This window comes from Rhagoletis pomonella, unplaced genomic scaffold (assembly GCF_013731165.1).
Source record: "Rhagoletis pomonella isolate Grant_MI unplaced genomic scaffold, Rhpom_1.0 Rhpom_scaffold_00998, whole genome shotgun sequence".
NCBI classification, from domain to species: domain Eukaryota; kingdom Metazoa; phylum Arthropoda; class Insecta; order Diptera; family Tephritidae; genus Rhagoletis; species Rhagoletis pomonella.
Genome location: NW_023459552.1, coordinates 32,856 through 54,129, shown reverse-complemented (window position 1 = coordinate 54,129; position 21,274 = coordinate 32,856). Strand labels below are relative to the sequence as shown.

General features: G+C 36.3%; 2 protein-coding genes and 1 pseudogene across 2 annotated transcripts in view; 2 read left to right on the top strand and 1 right to left on the bottom strand.

The window, feature by feature from the left end:
* The first annotated feature begins 755 nt into the window (after positions 1 to 755).
* LOC118751791 lies at positions 756 to 1,487 on the top strand (annotated as a pseudogene).
* Positions 1,488 to 2,682: 1,195 nt separating this feature from the next.
* LOC118751790 lies at positions 2,683 to 19,311 on the bottom strand. The gene is made up of 7 exons (XM_036486605.1): positions 19,266 to 19,311; positions 18,482 to 19,160; positions 15,306 to 15,440; positions 8,646 to 8,709; positions 6,900 to 7,055; positions 6,771 to 6,832; positions 2,683 to 3,480 (listed from the first exon to the last, which is right to left on the bottom strand). Exons 1-7 carry the CDS (start codon positions 19,309 to 19,311, stop codon positions 2,964 to 2,966), a joined length of 1,659 nt encoding a protein of 552 aa, XP_036342498.1. The 3' UTR covers positions 2,683 to 2,963.
* Positions 19,312 to 19,697: 386 nt separating this feature from the next.
* LOC118751788 (zwei Ig domain protein zig-8-like) overlaps positions 19,698 to 21,274 on the top strand; it is a gene marked incomplete at its 3' end in the record, with an annotated part of 32,396 nt that continues 30,819 nt past the window's right edge. The window contains exon 1 of the mRNA XM_036486604.1: positions 19,698 to 19,733. Coding sequence (XP_036342497.1) covers positions 19,698 to 19,733 — 36 coding nt within the window. The remainder of the gene's footprint in view (positions 19,734 to 21,274) is intronic.

Here is a 21,274-nt window from a genome sequence, read left to right as displayed (position 1 = left end):
CATTAAGTTCCAGCGACATAACGGACCGTATGAATAAAAACTAAGAAGTTGCTTTTTTTAATTTCGGACTTTTTACTCAATTTATTCAATAAAATTTAGGTAAAATGGGAAAACATAAATTTTCACTGAAACTGCTGAAAAAATGGCAATAAGTGGCACTATAAACTCAACAATTTTGAGAACCCGAACAACGGGACACTAATGCTGATCTTATGAATGCTAAACGAGTTTGCATAGTCTCTGCGGGCATTGTAGAGGCCTTAATGCTGTCCCATAAATTAAGTGTTTCAAAGTTTTTTCTCCTTCCGAGCGGCAAATGGGTTTTATGATCATCTGTTTTTTTATGATAGAAGTGCACTATGGCGAACTCCATTGATCGAGTGGCAGCCAATGTTAATGTAAGCCCCTTGGATGTATTATAGACCACATGACGTGTTCCAATGAGTGGTAATGTTAAGCTAGTTGCCTTAATTTTAAGTATTAACCAGTTTTTATGTCAAAATTCAGTTACGCATTTGAAATACAAATTCTGCTTACTGAGGTTATCACTTGGTAAATGGAAGTCTGTCATCGTCGCTCCAGTAGTACGGAAGCGTCGAACAAGTTTTTGAGAAATATCTCATCAAAAAATCACTGCGCCTCGCTTCTACCCAAAGAAGCGCTCATGCCATCATCGTGGTAAGGTTAAGGCCTTCCTCAAGGATGGTCCCAGTTAACCAGTTCATATTATATGCTTCACTGGGTACAAAACTGGTATGACTGATATATTACGTGATGCCGACCGTACTGGACGTAATGTCAGCAAAAAGAAGGTCGTTGAAGCAGCAACCGCCTATAAAACTCCAACAATGATTGTAGTTGGTGCTGTAGGTTACATTGAAACAAAAAATGAAAAGAGTTTTACCGAGCCTAGCAAGGGTCGGCAGCTAACTTGGCCATAGTAAGATCAAATGGGTGCATTAAAACTTAGAGAAATACGTGCGTGTCAGCAATTTCTTCGGAGAGGATGAGATGGTAGACTGTGTTGATGTTTTCACGGGGTAAAGGTTTTACGGGAGTAACTGCTCATTGGCGTACACATAAAGTATAACGCAAGGCTGCGGTATATTCCCTGCATCGGCGTTTGGCATCCATTTCGTGTGTTCTTCACCCTCATAAGTGCCGGTTAAAAGGATCGGTGGCAGCGTCCACATCAACGAAGGCTTCACTGAGTATGATTTAACTAATTAGAGCATCATCCCCATGCTTGGTTTCCGCAATATGGTAAGGTTACTAATAAGTTTGTAATGCTGAAGGGTTGCTGTATTGGCTCCAAGAATTACGCGCTTACAATAAGAAAGCCGTTATTGAAGCGATCCCAATGTGAACAAAATCAAACACAAATTTACAACTGATCGTATAAGATGGGTTATGGTCAATTCCACCACCATTGCCATTTATGGGTCCACTCAAAAGCATCGCATCAAGGAGGCTACTCCCACCGCTAGTGCTGCACACCAAATTAGCCCATATATAGGTGCTCATTTGTATTTAATTGTTTTCTAAATAAAACTGCGAGATTTAACCCGGAAAATATCCTGTAAACGATACCCAACCAAATGCCAAAACTCAGCGATTATCCATGGATCTAACTGCTGCGCCTAAAATTCTGCCGGAAAAATTTGAAAAAAACAATTTTCTATGTAATTTTTCAGAACTGCTGAGTACGTAAAAACCAAGCAATGTTTATATTCAGCGTCAAAGTTCTATGCGCAGTAGTTAAACCAATTGCTATGCTATGAGTTTAGACAGTGGCGTGGGAATAAGGTAGAAAATTTATTTAACTCACAATGGTTCTAAAACTATGTTCATATTACAGCGTAAACTAGTAACTTTCGACCAAATTATTTCAAATTAATCCGGTGCGTTCACACGTGCTTTTCTGGTGTTTACACTTACTTGATTAGCACGTGTAAGAGTGCGGGGTTTGTACTTGATTTCAAAATAAATGATTGCATACCTTTAGGCATGTTTTTTTTTAATTTTCCCAAATGTAGGGGCTAAAATTAATGACAAGTTTTTTTTTTTCTACATTTTCATCCAATTCCTACTTAATTTATTGACAGACACTATAAGGCGAAACTACGTAAGGCGTTTTCGTTTCTAAAAAAAATGTTGCCTTTTCATTGCCCGTTTATTACTGTTTGTGCTTAGAGATCTATGGGAAGGTAACATTTTTCAGTAGAAACGAAAACGCCTTAAGACTCATGAAAAAGTATATTTAATTGATCAGGACGTAGAGATGAGACGATTTAGCGACGTCTGTCCCAGCAATTTCAGGCCAAATTTTGAGCTTCGGGGGAAAAAATAGAAATGTTCGTTAGACTTAATGATATTCTATTTAAATAGACTTTCTTCAATACAAATCTAATCCCACTGTAAATATTACGCAAACTAAATTGATTGAATTCATGGTAACGGCAATGTTCGGAAGGCGTAGCATGTTTTATGATGGGCTCAAAGACGATATGTCCACTATCATATTATATTCCTTCGCCTTCCGTATTACAGAAGCATTTTCCAGGTGAATGAAAACAACTTTTTTGGGTCTGAAAAACTCCAAGTACAGACATTTAAAATTTAAAAATTTTTTATTTTTTTTTTTAACATCTTTGCATGAGTATGGTTTACACAAGTCTCTCATAATTTTCTACGCATATAATTTTATAGTTATCTCAAATTGCAAACACTCACCTCCCATCCACTACACAAGTATTCAATTTCGTTTATGACAAAATTCCAGCAAAATCACATCTTGACATTAGAAACTCAACTGCAGTTACGTTAATGGTAACGGTAATGCAAATGCGTTTTCGATTATATTCCATACAGCCCGTCAAAGCGCACTGCCATCTCTGACATTAACGAACTGTCTGTCAGTTATGTTACCCTCTACGCTTCGCTACCATTTTCACATTTCACGCTTACAGCACAGTTTCGAGCTGGTATGGTCGACCTACGAGCGGTATCTCAATTGTGGCAGCCGTTGTTAGTTTAGGGCAATGCATTGCCACCGCAACGCCTCTACTGCTAGCCTTTGCCAGCGGTCTTTTTCCGCAACAACGCATTACATCATCGTCGTTGTTAAACTCGCTGCATTGCAACTCAATACTATTAAGCCAGATGGGCAGGTGATGGCAAGTGTTTGCATGTGCCATTGGTACATTATTTACGTGCAACGTTGTGCTGAAGACAGCTGTAGTTGGCTGTATTGGTTGATTTGGCTGGTAGGGTTGTTGTGTTGTGGGATTGGGTGTCGCCCGTGGTGCGACGCATGTTGGTGCTGTTGCAGCGCCAGCATTTTGTTGCTGTTGTTGTTGTTGTGCCATGTCAGAGAGCTCCTGTGCGAGTTGATGATTTTGTAATCGTCGATTGGGGCGAAATTGGAAGGGTTTGCGGTTTTCCAGTATTAGCTTGATGTCACGAGCCGATTGCCACCATCTGCGGTTAGAGAATAGTAAATGAAGAAAATGAGAAAAATATACCTGCTCTGTAGGTGGATTATTGCGTTATTTAATGTGACATGTGTGTAATTTTTGGATGGCAAATTGGAAGGCAATATACTGCTACTCAGTTGGGCAGAATGGTACAACATAGTGTTTACCACGAGGTGAAAAAGAAGAAGAATCAACAGCGGGACTTACAGCATACAGAACTAGGATTGATTTTTCTATTCAAAAATCGCTATAACACTTTACGGTACCATAGAATAGTATTAGTAGGCGATCGACTAGCATATCGTTAGCGAATACCATTAAGAACCTTCGGCACTACTTACCAAGTGGATAATACTTAGCATATCATTTGCAAAACTTTGTTTTTTTTTCAAATTATACACTTATCACGGTAACCTGGAAACCATTTCAACCCTCAAGTTTCTTCCTTTCGCCGATTCCTGTTGCTACTATTTCGGGGGACCTCACTGAACTTTTTCCAAAAAAAACTTTTACTAATTCAAATAATACACAAAAATTTAAAAAAATTGGTTTCCTAAAATGTTAAAGTTGTTTTTGATAGACTTTTACGCATCTGTAAGTAAAAATTTTCCATCAGCTTTAGGTTTTGAGAAAAACGTGGTAAAAGTATCAAAAAATCGCGTTTCGCAATATTTGAGAAGCTCTGGCAAGGAAACACTTAGGCTTAAATTAAAGCTAGAACTCTTGGCTACTATCCCTTCAAAAATACCATTCGTGCTCCTTGACTTGATGGTCAGTTATAGTCATTTATTGAACAATGAACTTCGCCAAAATCAGTTTGTAGTAAATTTACAAACTCATTTATATATAGCCTACTATAAGCAACTACCATAGCTATACCTGCATACCAAATTTCAATCTCGTGGGTCTTATGGTTCCGAAGTTACAGCTGATAAAAAATTTAACGCCTATGGGAGGTGCCACGCCCCCTTGTCGAATCCCAAATTTTTTTTCTCCCCATTATAGGCCTAAGTGTCATTGTAGTACTCTGTCAAAATTTCGTTCGATTCTGTCTGTCCGTTTAGGCTGCAACCGGGCACATACATACATACATACTTCCACAAATATATAGTAGATATCCATCCTTCTCTTAGCGTAAAATAATTTTTGGGGATATCTCGGCCACAGGGCCACCTATCGTGTATGTTTTAAGTCCGAATATTTCTTTTCAATTGGCTAAATTGTATTCTAAATATGAGCCAAATCGGCAAGTAAATCCAATTTTTAGGAATATCCTGAAATCGGTACAGCCGTTTCTCTATGGAATTGTGAAATTGTGGCGTCTCAGCTTTCTTCATTTTTTGGCAACAACAACAAAAAGTTTCGAATTTTTAAAAATCGAAAAACCTTCCACACAGAAGGTCCAAAAAAGTGCTTTTTACAGAATTGAAATCGGTTCAGCCATTTGGTCAGGCAGCGCCGTCACACGAAAAAAATTTCATTTTCATATATATAGAATAAATAAACATTTATAGCAAATATAAATACATACAGGTTTGACTATGTATGCCTACGGAAGATTGTAATGCAATGAAAATACAGAAGTAGTAATAAAACTAGTAAACTATATACAAAAAAAAAGCAAATGGTAGTCACAATGTCTGGACATGGAAATTGAGTAATAAAACTAACAATCTCATGCGTTTCGGCTTTTTTGGTTCTCTTTTAGCTAGTTTGTTTCGAAAGAAGCGATTTTAGCGCTTGCAACTAATTGAGTTTGCATATAAATGAAAATGGCAAAAGGAAAATGGAAAATGAATTTACTACTAGCACAATAACATTGCGAAATAAGTGATTACAGCATTGTCACGGCTACTGCAAAGCATCCAACATATTCGGGCAACAAGACTCACTGCCTCCAGCTTCCATATTGCATCTGCATATGCAGACAAAAAAAAAATGGCAACATAGTGCAAATACATAGCGGCGGGAGTCATGAAACGTCACAAAGTGGCATTTTTGGTGAAATAGTAACGTTGTGAACAAAACTGAATAAACTCTGCACCGCACTGGTTTGTTTGCGAATGCAAATATTTGAATTTTTTAGATGCGGTTGCCGTTAGAGCAGTCATCAATTCAGTTACTCGTACTCTTATGGCTCACGAGTATCAAAAAATATCACATTTCTATCCAGGTGTGTAACAACGTTTAAGTTATACATATGTATGTATGCACATATTTACGCGTAGGTGCAAGTGTGTGCTTACAAAGCGCGCTCTTGAATGCGAGAATCTGTTGGTTAAGCCCTGTTATTCCGCAATGAAAAGCACTTAAGCGTATCCACAGCAGCAAAGAACAATAAACAAAAAACTAACTAAGCATTTGTGATTCGCTGTCCAGTTGGTTTTTCCTCTTTTGTTGACATGGCTAGTTGACTATTTGACTTTCGCTCGTTTATCTGTCCAATGGCAATTTACCATTTTTGTTTGTGCAATTTTTTTCTATACTACTCGTTAGTTTTTATGCGCTTTCCTATGATGCGCCGGCTCTGTGGTTAGTAAGATTTGCTCTTTTCGTATTGCATTCCCGCAAATAAATAAATAAATTCGAGCATATATGTATGTATCAACTGGAATGAATGCAAAACGCAAGTGGGATTTTTAGGGAATGCGCCGAAATTCATGGGTCACACATAATCCTACAATGGATCATACATACTCGTATGTAAAGAGCTATGAACGTATGGGTGAATATGTGGCTTCGGTTGGTACCGTAAAAGATTTTCTTATTATTATTATATTTTGATAAACAAAACTTTGATTACTCCTCTGGTCAACTAATTAAGTTAGTGGCATTTTGAAATTGTTTGAAAATTTTTCTTTGTATATTTAATAAGTATTTGTTTTTCTTTCATTTCAAACTTTTTGGAAAATCATGAAAATTGAAAATTGTTAAATTAAATTTTATCACGATAAATGATTTCATTGTATAGGTTAATTTTTTTTTTTAAATCTGCAATCAAAAAATTGTTTCATTCGCACACTTACTTTCAAAGAAAAATTTCTAAAACACTGCAAAAATTTTCAATTGTTGATTAAAAAAAACTATTTGGAATTTTGCAAGAAATTTGAAAATATTAATCTTGGTAAATTCGGAAGAAGCCTTACCCATAAGGAAAAAAAACTTGTATCCCCTAATTCAGCTAATCTAAAATCACACAAAAGTTTACATGTACACTGGAGCATCAGTGGAATTATCTGACCATTTTGCTAATGCACCCATTTACATATGTAGTAGTTATTCATGATCACTTACCGATACCAGGGGCTCAGCTGCGATTTAAGTATCATATAAATATTTATGAAATATATGGTCAACTGCAAAAACCGAAAGAAATGAAAATATTATTGCATTTCCTTTTTAGTAAACACATTTGATACGCACCGTTGTAAACAGAAAGAATACAAGCCAACCCTTGGTCCACATACGACTTAGTCCCCAGGCTTGTCCTTGCAAAAAATAGTATTGAATACCAACGAGTAGAGTACCAATAATGCCGAAGGCCACCAAAGTGAGCAACGAAAACATTTGACAGTCTTCCTATTGAAGGAGAAGGTTCATGGAAAATTAAATTAAAAAGTGAGGAAAGATTGTAGTTGATACAAATGCATAGTATGTACACACATAAATTAGGTAGATTTTTGGATTGAGTAATACTAATGTTTTGGAGTAACATTTGATTCAAAAGTGAAAAAATCTATAGTAATTAAAGCGCTGGGGTTGCAGAAATCATATTTCGTTTGTAAAACTGGGATTTCCTTGAGCGTCGTGGATACCTATGAGATTTTAAGGATTAGATGATACTTAGTGGGAATAAAGAAAAAAAATTACTTAAACAATTTTTTTTTTAAGTAAGTGCAATGCATGTATGCATATCAAGTTAAAGAGAAGAGTCTGCAAAATAAAACAGATAAAATTTGTTGGTGCATTAGGCGAGTAGGTATTGAAAATGTCCTTTTAAAATTTTATCCTTGAAAATCTGCAGCACTTTTCTTTTTTTTTGAAAAAAGTATACGTTAAGGACTAATTACACTCGAACATATCGTCGAATTTCGTTTTTCTTACTTTATTAGTTTAAAAAAATAAAATTTATTAAAAGGGTATTTTCAGTACATTTTCGTCCTTGTGAACCAAAAAATTTAATTTCTTTTTAACTAAACAGAATTGTTTTTCATTCATTTGGTACCCACATTGTTATTCTAAATTGCACTGAATTGTTTAATTAACTCTTGAAATTAATCAAATAACTCTAAAATTACAAAGTCCTTTAGAAAAATCCTAACGTCAGAGCGAACAACTAAAAACGCAGTTTAATATATTTTGGCTCAAGGCGAATTCATACAAGGTGATAGCGGCAGCACCAAAACAGAAAACTACACTAACAAATTATACGCACAATGAAAACAAGAACGCAAAAAATTTACAACAAACACATAATTTTGACAATTAGCGCAATTCGCATTGAAATCAGCTGCCCCGGTAACGTCACCTTGCATGAATTTGCCCTGTTTTGGCCGTGGTTTCGTGTGCATATTGATTGCTTGCTGGGTTTTTGGTTTTTGTTTTTTTTTTCGCACGGTTGACAGTTGAAATACAGTTGCCAAAATGTATCTGGTTAACCTGACGCTTGAGTAAGTCCCCCCAATTCCCCACGACTATTTTCACCCAAATCATATCTCTCCTTTTGAAATTGTTCATTTAAAATTTGCTTTCCAAGAAAATCTTTTCGAACATCAACTAGTCGAATATCAACTATTTAACATAGCTGAACCTTTTATGATTTTTTGCTATAAACACATATATAATTTTGTTTCCTCGAAAATGAAAAACTCACTGTTTGTAAATATACAAGCTAGTTCACGCTTTAAGTAGTTAATTATTTAGCAAACTCCCTTAGCCGTAAGCGAAAGGCCTCTTTTGCGTGGAACATAGAAAGACTAAACGTTAAGCTCTTGTAAAGGGGAAATTTAAAATTAAATACGAAACTAAAAGAATATGTAATTAATTGAAAAAGTGAATCACTTTACTTTTTTCCAAGGTTAACGATACATATGCATGTATGTATGTATGTAAATGTATGTAATTATAAGCACCTGTGAAAATTCAGTCAACAATCACTCACGCACTCACCTGCAAGGCACGTCGACTCATAGAGCGTGAATACCACATACGCAGCGATTGAAGGCAAGTATATCTGCAAAATACAATAAAAATAAAAAAAATCATTACAACAATGCAGGTGGTAAATAATGAAAATGTAAATTTATATCGACGTTGATGGAATTGAACTTATTTATAATTATTTACGCAAGCAACAAGGATAATTTATTAAGTGCAAACTCGACCGCTGGGCATTCAGGAGGGCTTTTATCGAGCAGAAAAGCTGCTTGCGTTAATACAAATGCACAGCTTTACTTGGTCGTGTATGTAGATCTTGAAAATACGTGCATACATTTGCGCAAAAGTAGTGGGGCAATGTGCATACTGAATTTGTTTATAGAAATATATTTACTAAAAAACTTAAACGGCAATATTCGTTAAAAAATAATTTAAAAGCTTTATAAATGGATATATTCATACACATTTATTTGTTGCTCACTGTTATCGACTAAGTGATTTTGGCCTTATAATCATCGATAATCAGTGAAATATTTTCCAAAATTTCAGATTTTTCTGAGACTTTACAGGTCTCACTTAGACATGATTTCCATTGTACATTTTTTAATACTTTTCTGTATATACTTTATTTTCCGGTAACGGCAGGTAAACCATATCTGGAAATAAAGATCTGCCCAGAGAGTTCCGCGTTAGTGCCGAAAGAGTAGCTATTTAAATGTTTGTCTTCTGAAAGTAAAGCAGTTGAGAAGGAATGCAAGAGAGTTGACGCTTGGCTATCGCGGTCGGTCGACGCCTGGCAACTTTGCATTGCGGGGTTATCGCTGAACAGATTAAAAGGATACCCTTAGAGTGCCCAGTCTGGCCCATTTTTCAGTCATTTAATTTCTTGCAATATCACTACTGCCTAAAACAAAAATTGCTCTGATTTGGAAATAATCAAAAACAATCAAGGGAAGAGAGAGACAGAAGGACTCTTAGATCGCAAAACTCGGCCTGGAATATATTAAATTAACCTCTATTCAAAAGTGTTGCCAGTCTCGCAATCACCCCATAGAGGATAGTATGAATTCGAAGCGCCGAAGATTTACGACTTCTCATATGGCGAGTTGATGGAAAGAATGTACTTTCTAGCTCAATGGCGTAGCGTACTGCGAAAGCTGAGAAGCTAGAAATGGCATTAAACGCCCGAATAGGAGTGGTCAAAATGCACCATTAGTTCGAAGAAATACGGCTCTTCGCGTGAGCTCTTCTTTGATTTTTTTGTGAATTCCACCAGACAACGACCCCGTACAAAATAATTGGCTTTGGAGCTAGATCCCTCGACCTTATTTAAAAAGGAATGCCACCGATCGAATGAAGTTGGGCATTAGACACTTAATATTTCTGTTGAATAAGAAACAAACTAGTATATTCCGCAGCAAGCAAAACCATTTGTGATATAGTTCAAGTACCCTTGCGTAAGATCACACAAATTGTCCAGAAAGTTTTATCGAAGAATGATTGCCACGTCATAGCATAGGCGATAAGTCTCTTATATAATCCAAGACATCGTTGGTAACAAAGATAATTGGTGAAAGAACGCCCACTTTCGGGATACGCTCCTCATCCTACGCTGGGTAGAGGGGCAGCACCACTTCGCAAAATTCTGTCGACTCCAAACTTATTAAAATTAACTTATTTAGGAAGGCGCCAACCACCTAGCAGTTGTTTCTAAAATACTTCTCCATATATTTAAAAATTGATTTACCCTTCAAGTAGGTGTGCTCTGAGAGAGTCAATCTCTCCCAAGAAATCTTAATCTCTTCCAAGAAATCTTTTGTTTTTTTTTGCTATTGCAAATCAAGCAGCCTCTCGAGAGTCTTCAATAGACTGATATGCCTGAAACTCTTGGAAGTGTCAGCTTTTTTCTGCATTAAGAAAAAACGTTACCCTCCACCGATCCTCCACATCTTTGAAATATTCACCTACTCTTGCAGCTCGCTTAGATGGGAGTCAGTCAGCGACACTACGCCTCCACCAATTGCAGTTGTGCAGGAATTATTTTAGTATTAATTTTTACTGAAGATAGAAGACTCGAGTCTTCTCCTTTGATTGCCTTTGGTAGGAGAAAAAAGTCATGTTCAGCCGAATTAACCACCAAGATATTGTAAGCCTGAAGCGCTTGCATGCAAATACATACATACATATGTATGTAACTACATACAGTGCCGAAAATATAAATAGGCATGCGACATTAATAAAAATTAAATTAACAAAAGATAAATAGCCAAAACTTGTTAAAATTTCGCGTCCCAATTTATATTTCCGCTACTGTATGTTTGTATGTATTTATGATTCTATAAAATGTTCGTATCACCAAATAAAATTATAACAATCAGCAATTTGCGCCGCGTTCTAAAGTTTCAATGTATGTGCATTAGAGTGGATCACAAAAATAAAGACGGTTTTTCCACCGTAATTATAAAACCTAAGTATTGTAATTTAAAGCTTCCGCCAACATATTTCTCAGAAAAATATTAAGATTTACGTGATCTGAAAGTGCCTCAAAAAATCTCATTATTTTCATGCCGTTGATAAGTTTATTTTTTTTTTTAAATTTTAGCAGAACTTTTAAGCTTGGTTTCTTGTATCCTCTAAAGTGCTTTTTAGAAAAAATATTTTTAACAAGTACTTAAAAAACATTTCTTTAAAGACAAGCTTTTATTAGTGGTTAATAAAAAAAATCTACTCCGCACCATCTAAAGTTTAAATTTTTTGTGGAGGTATTTTTACGTTCTAAATATGAACCAAATCGGACCATAAATATGGATTTTTCAAATATCTGGGCTCGTGCGCCACCTATCAGGCAAAATTCTAGTTGAGTGATTCTTTTTTATGTACTTTATATACATTTCAAATATGAGCTATATCAAACCTTAAATACGGGTTTTTTTTTCAAATATCTCGACACCAGTGCCACCTAGCAGATTAATTCGTCTTTCACATTGCATTGTCAACGGATTCTGGGATAGGTTTAAGTCTCTAGTTTTTTCGGGAAGTTGGTTAAAAATTGATTGTAAGATTTGATTACACACAGCTGTGACATAATAAAGGCTTGTAAAAACTAATTTTATTTATGAAAACTCGATTTTTGGAGGTATTTTCAAATCAGTCCAGCTCACGTAAATCTTAATATTTTTCGAAATATTTTTATGAAGCCTTAAAATATAATACATTTTACACCACCAATGGAAAACGGCACCAATTTTTTTTTTATATGGGAGTGACGCACCCTAATGTAGATACATATGCATTTGTAATCAGCACAAAATATTTCCAAATTGATGCCGAATTCGCGCTTAACTTGAGAAGTTATGACTTTGCAAATCAATCCTAGTCTCACAGCAAATCCAAATTCCTAATTCAGGCCACAAATCGAGTGTAAAAAGAGGGCAAATTCGCTACTTTATCCTTTTTCCGTGTATTCAGCAATCAACAGAGGACAAAAATAAAAAAAATGCTAACAATGAAAGGCAACATGTGCAACAATTTATTGGCACACACACACACACACACATGCACACTTGTACTTGTACACACATTCACAAGCACGTCAAAAACAACACGCTCATATGTGGTTTAGGGATACAATTTTTCAGCTCATTTGCTGCTGTTATTTTCATTTCCCCCCCACACTCAAGTGCCACTCGGCCAGGCCAATGCTCAATGGGATGAGAAGAATTGGCGGTTTGACAATACTCATACATCTAAAAGGGCGCTTATGCCATTCTAAATGTGGTAGCGCCACCAATGTGGGAGACCTGCCATAAACACCCGGAAATGCTACAATGAGCAGAGGGCGCTAGCGGATTGTTGTGTTGTTGCGCACACCCACATGGTGCACACATGCGACACAAAATACATAGGTATTTGGCTAAGTGTGCTTGTACATTTGTGCATGGGTATTTTCCGTTGACTCCTATGTACATACATACATACATACATACGTGCTATATATTTGACGCTTAAGCGCTGCCAACACTCGCGTCTCCACAGCCATTTGTGGATTTAATTTAAAAGGAAATGGCTTCTCGCAAACAACTTTCGCTGCATGGGTTTTCAGCTCGTATACCGTGAGATACATACATACATACATACATATATAAAGCAACAATGTTGGATTATACATATGTAGGCGAGTACCTACATACATTGGCGTGCGTGGTCGCGAAAGGTTGCGCGAATGTCTGGCAAAAAAAAATGAAAAAAGCCGTTGCGAACGAAGTTGCAAAGGACATGTGAAGAGGCACGCGATGTTGTCCTTTTTATTACGATTATCTGTGGCATTGTTGCTGGTGTTGGCGCCGCTGTTGTTCCATTTAATCAGAATATTGTTGTTGGCAAATGAAAGTGAACGCGTCAATGGGTCGATTCGTCGTCGGTATATGTATGTATGTATAACTCAGCATGTATGTATATATGTATATGTTTGTGCGTGGGCGGGACTATTTTGTTGTTGCTGTTATTCATGCTTCAAGAATTAAGCGAGAAATTGCTATTCATCGTATAATTAATGTGTGTACATATGCATATTGATTTATTTATTTCACTATATTTCTTTCCTTAATTCGTCGTTTAGTTCGTGATATATTTAATTGCTTCTGTAATGCTGATTGCGTCAAAATGATTTGGCGTTTGCATATAATTTCGAAATTTTTGTATGCAATACTTGTGATTTATGAATGTACGTATGTACGCATGTCAACCAATTCATTTTATTTATCCTGGTGATTCTAAAATAATACCAGAAATTCTGAAATGTCCATATGTATGTTCGGGTGTCCCGTATATGGCCAATTTTAAAAAAATGTTCCGAATACTTTGAGAACGGGTTTCAATAACATTCCTTTTATAAAGATGAATTCGCATTTAAGGTTTCAGCTTAATTGAATAATTTTCTGTTGTGCCACAAAGATTTATAAGGTTATGAAAAGTTAGAGACTAATTCAGTTTGTTATAATGTAAACGTGAAATTTAATCCAAATCATTCTAACAGTTGGATATTTTTTTGCGTTGTGGCTTATTCAGTCATTAGTTTCTTTACCTGAATAGATAAAGTTTTATCAAGAAGATAAAGAGCAGAAAATTTCTCATTAAGATACCAAAAATAAGACCTTAAAACTTGTTCACTCCTATACTCTACTCAAAATATCTTTTTGTATATAACTTCATATTACAAAATTTCTCACAAAAATCTAATAAGTATGGAGGGGCACGTATGGCACAACTCGAAGTAAACAAGTAGGTTTCTGCTTATTGCACGCACGCACGTTGGCTTGGGCCGACAGTTTTTTTTTTAGAATTTTGATTAGTAATAGCAAAAATAATTCATTATGTAAAAAAAAATCTTTTGTGAAACGTGAAAATTTTTGGTCAATATCCTAGGCTCGCCCAAGTCCATCAAAGTTGAAGTACTAAAAAAAATGTTTTCTTGGCAAACTTTGATTTTCTACAAAAAAGGTCCACATACTAAATTATGTAGGACTAACACTTTCGAATATTATTGCAATTTTAGTAAAAAAATGTATTTATTAATTTTTATTTTTTGAGCATATTGAACTTTGATGGACTTGGGCGAGCCTAGGATATTGACCAAAAAATTGCAAATTTCACACAGATTATTTTTAAAGCATAACGAATCATATTTTTGCTATTACCAATCAATAGTGGATTTTCGACCCACCCTAACCCACGTTACTAACGTTACTGAAACCCCGTAAGAGGTGCGGTTAAAATAATTCGCATCAATTTTATATTTTTAAGTAGGATCAGTTCGATGGCATGTGATTTATTGCCGTACCTACTGTCAACTGCCGTGTATTTAAGATTTATAGACCACAGTCGCATATTAAAACAGGGCTTCGTAGCGGAGCGAAGCAAAAAAGTAAAAAAGGGTTTTAGTTGGAGCGGAGCTGGAGAAAAGAGCTAAAAAAAATTATTTGCTCCTTAGCTCCTTAAAGAAAAAAATTTCTCTATTTTGTTTTTGTTATTTTCTGGCCTAGTAACGATTTATTTAAGAAGGCTTACAGCCGAAAATATTTTTGTGGAAGGTTGCCACATGTTTGCTAATTTAAATTTAATTTAATTAATAAGATATATTAAATCTTGCAATATGGGTATTAAGCTGAAGAGGTTTAGGAAAGTTTACTGCGGAAAATATTTTTTAGAAGGGTTGCCACTTGTTTGAAAAATTTTGTTTTAATAGATTGATAAAATTAATGAAGTATTACAATACCGGAATCAAACAACACAAATATACTTGTAAGGAGCAGTGAAGCACGCCGGGTATTTTCTAGTAGAATAATAGCATAGGTGGCAACCTTCTAAAAAACTGATGCTCTAACATATATAATATGTAATTTATGTATTTCAAAAATAAATATATTTATCTCCTACAAATTCCTTTAATTCAAAATTTCTATTGATGCTATCGCTTCAATAACGGAAACTTAATTGCCATAATAAACAATTTAACCTACAGTTTATATTTGTTCAACTCTCAGCTGAATTAACTAAATTCACCAGCTGCTATCTGTGCAATTCATTAATTAGTGCAAATATTTTGCAACTAGTTACCAAATTAATACAAATAACTGCATCGAAATTATCGCCTTGCCTAACTCCCCGACTCACCTCAGTGTCTGCACGGTATTGTACTGAAATTGACAAAGCTCACAAACAGTGCTCCTCGAGGTGCTAATCCAACGCTCCAGGCAATGAATGTGCACATATGTGAGCGATCCCTTGCACAAACATGGCGAAACTAATCTGTAAATAGAATTTGTTTTAAAATATACGAAATAAAAAAATTGCGTTAATAATATTTGATTTAAGTAAAAATAAGTTAGCTGCATGCATTTGCATATATACATACAGTGCCGGCAAAAATATTGGCACAGAGAATTTTTCGCAATATCTGCAAAGTTTTTATTCTAATTTCTTTTCGATAATTTTTTATAAAAATATAGTTCGTCCTACACCAAAAAACATAAAAACTAAATCTCTAAACTTCGTGCGAAACTCAGGAAAATTCAATAAATTTGCAACGTTCTATTCAGATTTTTTTAAAAAATTCTAAGGTTCTTCCAAACAAAATACGTTCGACAATTATTTTCTGTATGGAGAAAATGAGCAACACCTTCCCCTAAAAAGTTCCAAAAATCAACGCGATTTTTTAGATACTTCAAACTTGCACTTTGCACTAAAATTAGATGGGCTATAAAACTGCGTACTTAGAATTTTTCTAAAAAATCTGAAGAGAAATTTGCAATTTAGTATGCAAATTTATTAAATTTTCCTGACTTCTGCACAAAGTTTAGAAATTTTGTTTTTATGTTTTTTCTTGAAGTACGAAATATATTTTTATTAAAAAATATTAAAAATATATTTGAATAAAAAAATTTTGCAAATATTGAGAAAAATTCTCTTTGCCAATACTTTTGTCCGGCACTGTATGTATGTGGCTATCAAAAAAAAAAAAAAGCGTTGGCCGTAGGGTATAACATGCATTTATGCAAATACATTAGGCCAGGTCGCAAGAAAAAGTTTCTCCAATAAGAATAAATATTATTGAACACGCGAATTTCTCTTTCACAATGTATCGAATGCCGGCTGAGTTGTTGCATGCAAAGATGCCCTAGGCAACTCTCGAGCTCAGATGATGCATATTATGGAATGCCAAAAGAGCAGAAGTATTTGGGGCTATCTTAATATGGAAAATTAATTCAATCGCGATTTCGAAATCCGATGGAACTGGCTGGGATCTTAATATCGTTTGCAACGATGACCACATTCGATCGACGATCTGCAAAGATATTTAAAAAGTGGGCATTAAAGCAAAAGCTGTCGTCTTTCTTTCCTCAGAAAGTTCTATGGAATCCCAGATTACTACAGCAAGGCAACAAAGCTGATATGCATGATCGACCAGTCTATATAAAAACCTCGCCTTCGTCATGGACTTACTTGATATGCGTTAAGGAATATTAAAGATCCCTACAAACTCTTCGCCAGCAAACAGGAAATTTCTACTGAGTTCCGGGAGAAAGTGTTATTCCGGAAAATTAGAAAGCAGGCAAGTACCCGAGAGGTAGATCTGAAATAGATTGGGGAAGCGGTTAAAAGCATAAATGCGCCAGCGAAAGTGATAGCTAAATCAGGCACCGAAACCAAAAAAGCTTTTACGCCCAAGTAGCAGCCCCAACTAAATTTAGCTCGAGCTGATTACTTACGGCGTTTAAAGGAGTTACACCCTAATCAGCTTACATTTGTTGCAATAGACGGCAGGGCCTAGCTGTCCAAGAAAATGGCGACAAACTTGCCAAGCCTTAAAACACTTAGTTTAGAAAAGGCAGCCTTCAGCTTTATCGAATACCGCTGTCAGGAAAATACTTGCAACACCAAGCAAATAGATTTATATTCTTAATCCCAGGTATTCAGAGAAAACGGCTGGTCCAACTCCGCTTTACATTTCGAAAACATGGATGTACAGATGTTGCAGCCAGGCGGAAGTATAAAGTTCCCCATGGAGCGTTAACAGCGGATCGCCCTAATCGGAATTAGTGGAGCATTAGAAACCACATCTACACTGGCGCTTAACGTCATGTTGAACACGGCACCTGCGGAAATTGCAGACGGAATTGTCGTAGCACGAACTGTTATTAGGCTCAGAGAAACCGGATGGCAACATTATGGAGCTCAGGAGGGCTGTGACTTCGCCCTCAACACGCCGGGTCACAGTAACATCGCGGGAAACAGGAGCAACATACTCAAAATACTGAAAAAAGAATACATGATTATGCAAAAGATTTTGAAGTTTTACTATATGGGTCTATGTCTTTTATCCTGCATTGGAAACTTTCCATCTTCAGACGATGACCCAGAAATCGAGAAATTGGACCGTGCGACTAAAAAATAACAGCCAATTTCACGAAAGCAATTTACATACATAAGTGAAAAATTATTTTGGTTTTTTTTTTTTAGTTTTATAAGGAAATTGACAGAACATAAAAAATCGTTTTACATTTAAATCGCTGGTTAAATCGGTTAGAAGCAATTGCTTTTTATTAAAATTTCAGATATTTTATTTAAATTTATTCGAATACCTCGAGTAAAAGTGATGACATTTTAAGAAAAAGCAGCGGTTGCTTCTCACAGTGACACACTAACGGAACATTTATGGGATCGGAAGACGTGGAATCCATCAACCTCTTTCCATGCAAACGCTCCGCATTACGAGAATGGTGGATATTAATTTTTTTTTTTTCGAAAGGCGATTGACCCGGCCTAATTTTAATATAGACGTATGTATGCCTGAATGTACATATGCTTGCATTATGTAAATAATTTTGAAAATGCTATTTTTTGAATTGATAACAACCAAGTTTTAAACAAATTGAAACTATCATATGTATTTGCCACACAGGCATATTAGATATTAAAAAAATTAACTAATTATTGCCCTTTTTATGCAAATTCAATTAAGTAATAAAATAAATATTGTGCTAGTCATTCGATGCTATGTCCATAGCGCGAAGATAAGTTACAAATTTGCATTTAAAAATTTGATATTTGTGTATGCTAATAACTTGTAGCCCTTAAAAAGGGTAAATGCTGTGGGGCCTTAAAACTGTTTTGCTTTTACTGAAAGTGCATATGTATATACAATTTTAAGAATGCCTTACAAACTCCTTTTATTAAAAAAAGGATACATAAATTAATTTTCCTTTTACTAAAGTCTACCTAATTTTACTTAAGAGGAGCTCCATGCCCTATTAGAGTTAAATCTTTAATGCATAATTTCCACCACTCACCTTTCTGGATTCTCCGAATTATGACAAATGCGGCAAACTAGCGAACCAATCGAACGTACCGACTCCGTGGGTGTAGTCTGTGGCGGACCCTCACCACTGCCACTCGCTCCGCTTGCCGCCATTTCACCACCTTCCGCCTTAGCTGCCATAGTGGCATCTCTAACCGCAGCTAAGCTCTTCATGACACCGCCGCTACCAGCTTGCAGCATCAATTCCCGCGTCGCACGACTTGTATTGCAATCCAATTCGACGCGCGCCGTTGTTATCGTTTGCTCAGAATGCTCCAACAAAATCCGGTCTAGAGTATGTTCGCCCGCAAATATTTTGCCATCTTCTGCCAATTGCATGGTCGCTAATGTCTTCAGTGCACTGCACTCCGATTGATCAGACTGTAGCGTACAATCGGAATCATCGGATTTTTGGCTTAATGGTTTATCATTGGACTCCGCTCCCAGCTGTGCTACGATTACTTGGTTGATTATTGCCATTGGATCGAAAGCTGATGGTGCTGGTGTTGTTGAAGTGGCGTGTTCCATAGCAGTTGATGTTTTTGTTATTGGTGTAGCTGCTGTCTTTATGCCTTCGCGCTTTTCGGTAATTACATGGACTCTGGCTGTCGCCCTAGCTGCTAGCGTAGCAAGCGTTGGTAGAGGCAACTGCTCTTTCGCACTTGAATGCTCTATAAGAAGGGGACAATAATAACAAAACAAGTTGCGTGAATTTAAATAACGTTTTGACTGGACTGTTTCCGAAAAGTGCAACTGTGGTTTTTATTTCTACGTACCATCATCTTTACTGTTGTTGCTTTTACCGGCTCTAGCTTCTTCCATATCGCTAAGTTTATCAATACCTTCTGCAGAATTCAAGTGTTATCCGTTTGGCGTAAACAATTTTTATTTATTTTTATTTTAAAAAATTTATGTACAAACAATTTGGTTTAAAATATTTCCGACATAATGGGTTTTTGAGTTGTTCTTTGCCTTGATTTTTTTTATAATTTTTTGTTTGAGTGTTTCAGTTCTTATTGAAATGTAAAATATTAAGCTAAGTTACGTATTCAAAATTAAGCGGTATACCGTATACGCGTACGTATTTTAATAGCTTATTTTCTACGCAATTCACGTAAATTCTTAAGCACTTCTCCTAGAATTCTATCTCCTTCTCATCTCTGCAGCTTCTGCATAAATCGTTATACAGGGCTCCAAATATAGACGTCATGTACCTAATGGTCCATTGTCCCGTTAGGATTCCTGTAAGAAGCCTAACGGTTAACTTTGAAAGTCTTAATAAACTCCGCGTTCTTCGTTCGCCGTGCACAGAGCGAGCGCAATACCATGCAGGTCTGCGGATTTTTCCACCTACTGTTGTTCGCTGCCCTAGTTACTCTCTCAACTTCTGAACACGGAAATCGCAGGGGAGGTTTAACGAGCAGGATCGCTTTCCCAAGTCCCATGTCAGATCCATTTCTAGCACATTCGTCTGCCTCCTCATTTCTTAGGATACCACTATGTCCCGGGATCCAGTCAATATTTATTATGTGTTGCTTATAATGCCTTTTGAGTTAGGCGTTCCCAATCTTAGGGCTTTGATGGCAGCTTGAGTCTCAATAACGAAGGCAAGTTTAAATGAGCTCACCAGCCTTGCCGCCACGCCGATTGCATATACCTAAACCTGAAAAACACTGCAGTGATCAGGGAGTCTATAGAACTCTGTTAGAGAAGAAGACGCCAGATTCTGTTCCGATATCTATTTGGAGCCGTCTGTTAAAATGGTTACTTCGTTATCGCTGCGAGCAATATTAAATCTTAGTAGCTTCTGTCGGGAAAATATCCATCGAAGTTTCGATTGAAGTCAGTTTCCGTAACCAATCTCTCGAGGATTGTCCCGTGATTCTTGCAAGTTCTATATCTAAGAATATCTAGGAGTATCTCTGTCGCCGCCTGGGGCTTTGAATAAATCGCTCCTGTTTTAAATAGGCATACATGCCGTTGCCCCTTTTGCAGGTTTAGTAGATTCCTCTGGTGGTAGCAAGAGAAGAGGAAAGCCTTCTTTGCGATGGAAAGATCAGGTGGATTAGGACTTGGCTTCACTTGGCATTTTCAATGGCGGGATTAGTTGTGCTTAGGAAGTGGAAGTGCAAGCAACTGACATCAGATACTCACCGCCCCGACTACCTTCGATAAAGTTTCTCGTCGAATGTCTGAGCCCTTCAAACATTTTCTAATGGGTTTTTTTAATTTAGTAAAATTCAAACCATTCATTCCATTTTTCAGTCAGAAAAAGGTGTCAATACATATTCGTATTTAAAAAATGTATACTCTAAGGTTTGAAAATGAATCCATCTCAACTCCAGTCGCCCTTTATGCGCCTGAAGAGGTAATCGAACTATCATTTTTGGTACTTAAATAAAATCAATACAAATACCCGGCGAAGGGTAAAACGAAGGGGCAGCAAAGTTACCAAGAATTTTCATTTCCATATTTTCATCAGGACAAATAGCCAGTAGGAAAAAACTGGTCGGGTCAACGAATTTTCTTCTCTACTCCTGCTATGTAGTTGAAATTATTTAAATATGCAATGCTTACATTCAGGCGCCAAAAAAAATTGCACGAATTTCCTTCAGGGTGCAAAAGTAATAAGAAACGTTTCATGATAAACTTTACAAATGCCGACCATCATGTCCGTTGGCTTAACGCACATTTATTGTAGAATACCTACTTTTGTGGCCGGAAATGGTACAACTTCGACTTCCTGTTTACTTTGATTTATCGCTCGGCAAGGTTTTTCTATAAG

Coding starts and splice junctions, on each gene's coding strand:
- LOC118751790 (XM_036486605.1), bottom strand. CDS start 19,311: ATGGAAGAAGCTAGAGCCGGTAAAAGCAACAACAGTAAAGATGATG. Junction 15,441..18,481: donor AATTCGGAGAATCCAGAAAG/GTGAGTGGTGGA, acceptor TTCTATTTACAG/ATTAGTTTCGCCATGTTTGT. Junction 6,833..6,899: donor TATTCTTTCTGTTTACAACG/GTGCGTATCAAA, acceptor CGGTTTTTGCAG/TTGACCATATATTTCATAAA.